At 38.7% G+C, this 3,624-nt stretch overlaps 1 protein-coding gene across 1 annotated transcript; it reads right to left on the bottom strand.

Moving 5' to 3' along the window:
- Positions 1-290: 290 nt before the first annotated feature.
- On the bottom strand, positions 291-1,500 carry LOC141012260 (odorant receptor 131-2-like). The gene is made up of 2 exons (XM_073485699.1): positions 579-1,500; positions 291-346 (listed from the first exon to the last, which is right to left on the bottom strand). Exons 1-2 carry the CDS (start codon positions 1,498-1,500, stop codon positions 291-293), a joined length of 978 nt encoding a protein of 325 aa, XP_073341800.1.
- Positions 1,501-3,624: the final 2,124 nt, after the last annotated feature.

Genomic DNA, 3,624 nt, shown 5'->3' with positions numbered 1-3,624 from the left:
TTATCCTGTGTGTTAAAAAAAAAAGTCAACATCTTCACTAGTAGGAAAAATACAAGAACTTCACAGTTTGTTTGTATTGCAGTGTCAGGATGTAGATGAAAGAACTGTAATAGATATCTCAGCTTTTTCCACACAAAAAAAGTGGTACAATACGATAGAATATATTGTTTTGATAAAGAAGTAAGGCAGTAGGCTGATTGGCCTCTTTCAATCTTTCGGTGAGCAACCTTGATCTGATTTTATGCAGCACATGGCCTGAGTCTGTCTCCTGCCCCTCCTTATGTGACAGCTCACTGCTTTTTCATGTTCCCTTGCTGAACTTTCTGCAATATTTCAAACTGATCCACTGTCAAAAGATTCAGAAAAAGAGTTTTGTCTTGTTCTTAGAAGCATACAACACAGATGTAACATCACAACTATCACAACTACTAAAGTTTGTTATTAGTAGAGCTTGTTACAATGAACCAGTTAGAAATAAAACATTCTTGAAATTCTCATATTTAAGTGAATTGCAACCATAGTGAGTCACTTTTTTGAATTGCATTGTGCATTTTTTCTGTTAAAAACTACTAGTCTACTTTGCAAAATATTTCTTTTATACAAGTCAAAGAAGGCATAGTTTTTTAGTGCATGAAGAAAATTATCATCCCTGAGCCCATATATCAGAGGACTCAGACATTTTGGAGTAAGATAAAACAATACATAGTTAAAAAACCTTACATTAATAAATAAACTTGAATTAATCTGATATACGTAACTCTCTATGAATGGGATCCATAGCTGGGTGAGACAGAGCAGCAGCTGGAAACCATGAAGAATTACTGTTCTGAGACCTTTCCATGTTGACTTTTTATTCTCTCCGGATGCCGTTTTGGCCACTTTCATTATTTTAACGTAACAGAATACAATGATGATTACCATAACCAAGAAGTAAAACTGTTGTACAGTTGACCATATGTGATCCTGCCATCTGTGCAAAATGTACATCTGTGGAGTGCATATCGCGTGTTGTGTGTACAAGCTAAGAGAGGCTGATGCAAAGAAAGAGGAAAAGACAACAATGCAGGGTATAGAGCTGAGGCCGTGAATGATGAGGATGCAATGCACATGGATGCATTGGGAGCACAGCTCTGCATGGCGCAGGGGCATGCAAATGGCAACATATCGCTCCAAGGTCATTGCTGTCAGAGTAACTGGTGTCACCATCGAATACAGAAGCACTACCATTGAAATATTGATACATAACCAAACTTGTATGGTAAAATTAAAATAGGACAAGAGGAACAGAATATTAGATATGAGTAATAAAAAGCTATCAGACAGTAATGTAACAGCAAATAAGATATAGCGTGCAATTGTGTAAAAGGACTTCTTCTTGAAAAAGGTAAGAAAGAGTAAAAAGTTGATGCCAAGAAACATCATGACCAGGAGCTGCACAGAAATCACCCGGTCATCGATCTCTCTCACCTCACCACCAACCCATGAGTTGTTGTCCTCCATCACTTCTCTAGGCACATACACAAGTTGTTGAGGTACAGCCAAGTGTTAAATCATCATCCGTAAAAAGACATTGTGATCCTCATCACAGAAACACTAACTGTTTTCCTGCAATGGCACAGCATTGTGGCACTGATTTCCAAAGACAGATGTCTGTTCGGCCTTTGTTCTGAGCGAAGGCTCTGTATGAAGACTTTATAGGAGTGACTCCACTACAAGGAGAGTAACAGCTAATTAAAGTTTGCTCACCAGTGTCGTCATTGACGCTTTCTGCTCGTTCTCTCATCTGTAGACATATCTGGGTTGTAAGCCACCATTACTGTCATGGCCCCTGACTGACCCTTATCCTAACCTGACTTGTAAGCCACAGTGCAACACTACAGTATATTTATTTATACATTATATGATTTATTTGTTTCCTTTCAAAATGATGTGATGTGGCTTTGTGTAAAAAAGCACTATCTAAATAAAATGTATTATTATTATTATTATTATTATTATTATTATTATTATTATTATTATACCTTGTCCACACAGAAACAACCTCATCACAGTTAAAACCACTTCTTTAACCCCTGCTTTTAAATCAGCTAATTTCTGCTTACTCAATGTAAGGTCCCTTGCAAATAAGTCTTTTATATGCCAGGATTTTATCATGACAAACAATATTGACTTTTTTATCATCACAGAGTCCTGGATTAATCCTGATGAATGTGCCCCTCTCATTGAGTCTTCCCCCCAGATTATTTATTTTTCCACCAGCCAAGAATGACAGGCCGAGGGGGGGGCCTTGCTGTAATTCACAGAAATGATTTTAACTGTTGTCAAGTCCCGCTTGGCTGCTTCTCTACCTTTGAGAGTCTTAGCTTTAAATTGCCTATTTTATGTGTTTTAATTTACCAACCCCCTAAGCTCATTTCTGGTTTTATTCAGGAATTTTCAGACCTTTTATCAGTCATCATGTTACAATATGACAGAGTTCTCATTCTTGGTGACTTTAATATCCATGTCTGTTGCCCTTCTTCCTCCTCGTTTACCTCTGATTTTATGAAACTTTTAGATTCTTTTAGTTTGACCCAATATGTGAAGCAGCCCAGCCATGACAAAGGGCATACACTCGACCTTGTGCTCGCCCATGGTTTCTGTGTGGATGAAGTGAACTTGGTTGATTTTGCCGTCTCCGATCACAAGGCAGTGCTTTTCCATGTTCCGCTCCTCTCTCCTGACCCCAAACCCCCCACACTGATTCACTCCCGCCCCCTAAATTCACTGTCTGTTCCTCGTTTCAGCCAAGCTTTTATGTCCTCAAGCACGGTTCTTAATACAGGTGAACAACATGGCCTCACCGTAGATGAACTTGTCAGTGGTTTTAACAGCTCTTGCACTAACATTTTAGACTCTATAGCTCCAGTCAGACTTAAAAAGCTGAAACCTCATTCTCTGCCATGGCTGAACAAAGAACTAAAGATTTTAAAGAGACGATGCAGGATGGCAGAGAGAAAATGGAAAAAGGATCAACTCAGTGTCTCCCTTGCTTCTCTAAAAGAGCTAATGTTCAATTATCAGTGTTCAATCAGAGAAGCAAGAAACAACTATTTTTCTGAGTTGATTTCCAAACAGGGTCATAATCCCAGAATTATTTTTAAAACTATTAATTCTGTGGTTGGTCCCCCTCCCAGCCAGCCAGTTGAATCCTCCCCAGACAAAAGTGAAGAATTTCTTAATCACTTTTTTAACAAAATAGTGGAGATCCGGCAGCATTTTAACACTGATTTCAGAGAGTTGGTAGTTGACTCCTGCCCACTCTCAACATTAACCCACTTCAGTGAAATCTCTCTGTCTACCCTGGAACGTACTATTGCACTTTCAAAATCATCCACCCGCCTTTCAGACTGCATTCCCACTAGATTTTTAAAAGCTGTATTTCAGACGGTTGGTCCAGACATCTTGGCCATTATTAACAGCTCATTGTCTACTGGTACTTTCCCCTCCTATTTTAAACATGCCACTGTTTACCCTCTTTTAAAGAAACCCTCTCTAGATCCCTCTCTTTTAAGTAATTTTAGACCAATCTCAAAGCTGCCTTATTTATCCAAGACTTTAGAAAAAATCGTCTCCACCCAACTG

The sequence above is a fragment of the Pagrus major genome, chromosome 2, assembly GCF_040436345.1.
Source record: "Pagrus major chromosome 2, Pma_NU_1.0".
NCBI lineage: Eukaryota > Metazoa > Chordata > Actinopteri > Spariformes > Sparidae > Pagrus > Pagrus major.
Note: the sequence above shows the minus strand (reverse complement) of the source record. Positions and strands in the feature narration are given on the sequence as shown.

What these genes read in the sequence shown, in the direction of transcription:
- LOC141012260 (XM_073485699.1), bottom strand. Translation starts at nt 1,500, where the DNA reads ATGGAGGACAACAACTCATGGGTTGGTGGTGAGGTGAGAGAGATCGAT. An exon ending in TAAAAGAAATATTTTGCAAA is followed by an intron (nt 347 to 578) that starts GTAGACTAGTAG and finishes ATCTTTTGACAG; the next exon opens with TGGATCAGTTTGAAATATTG.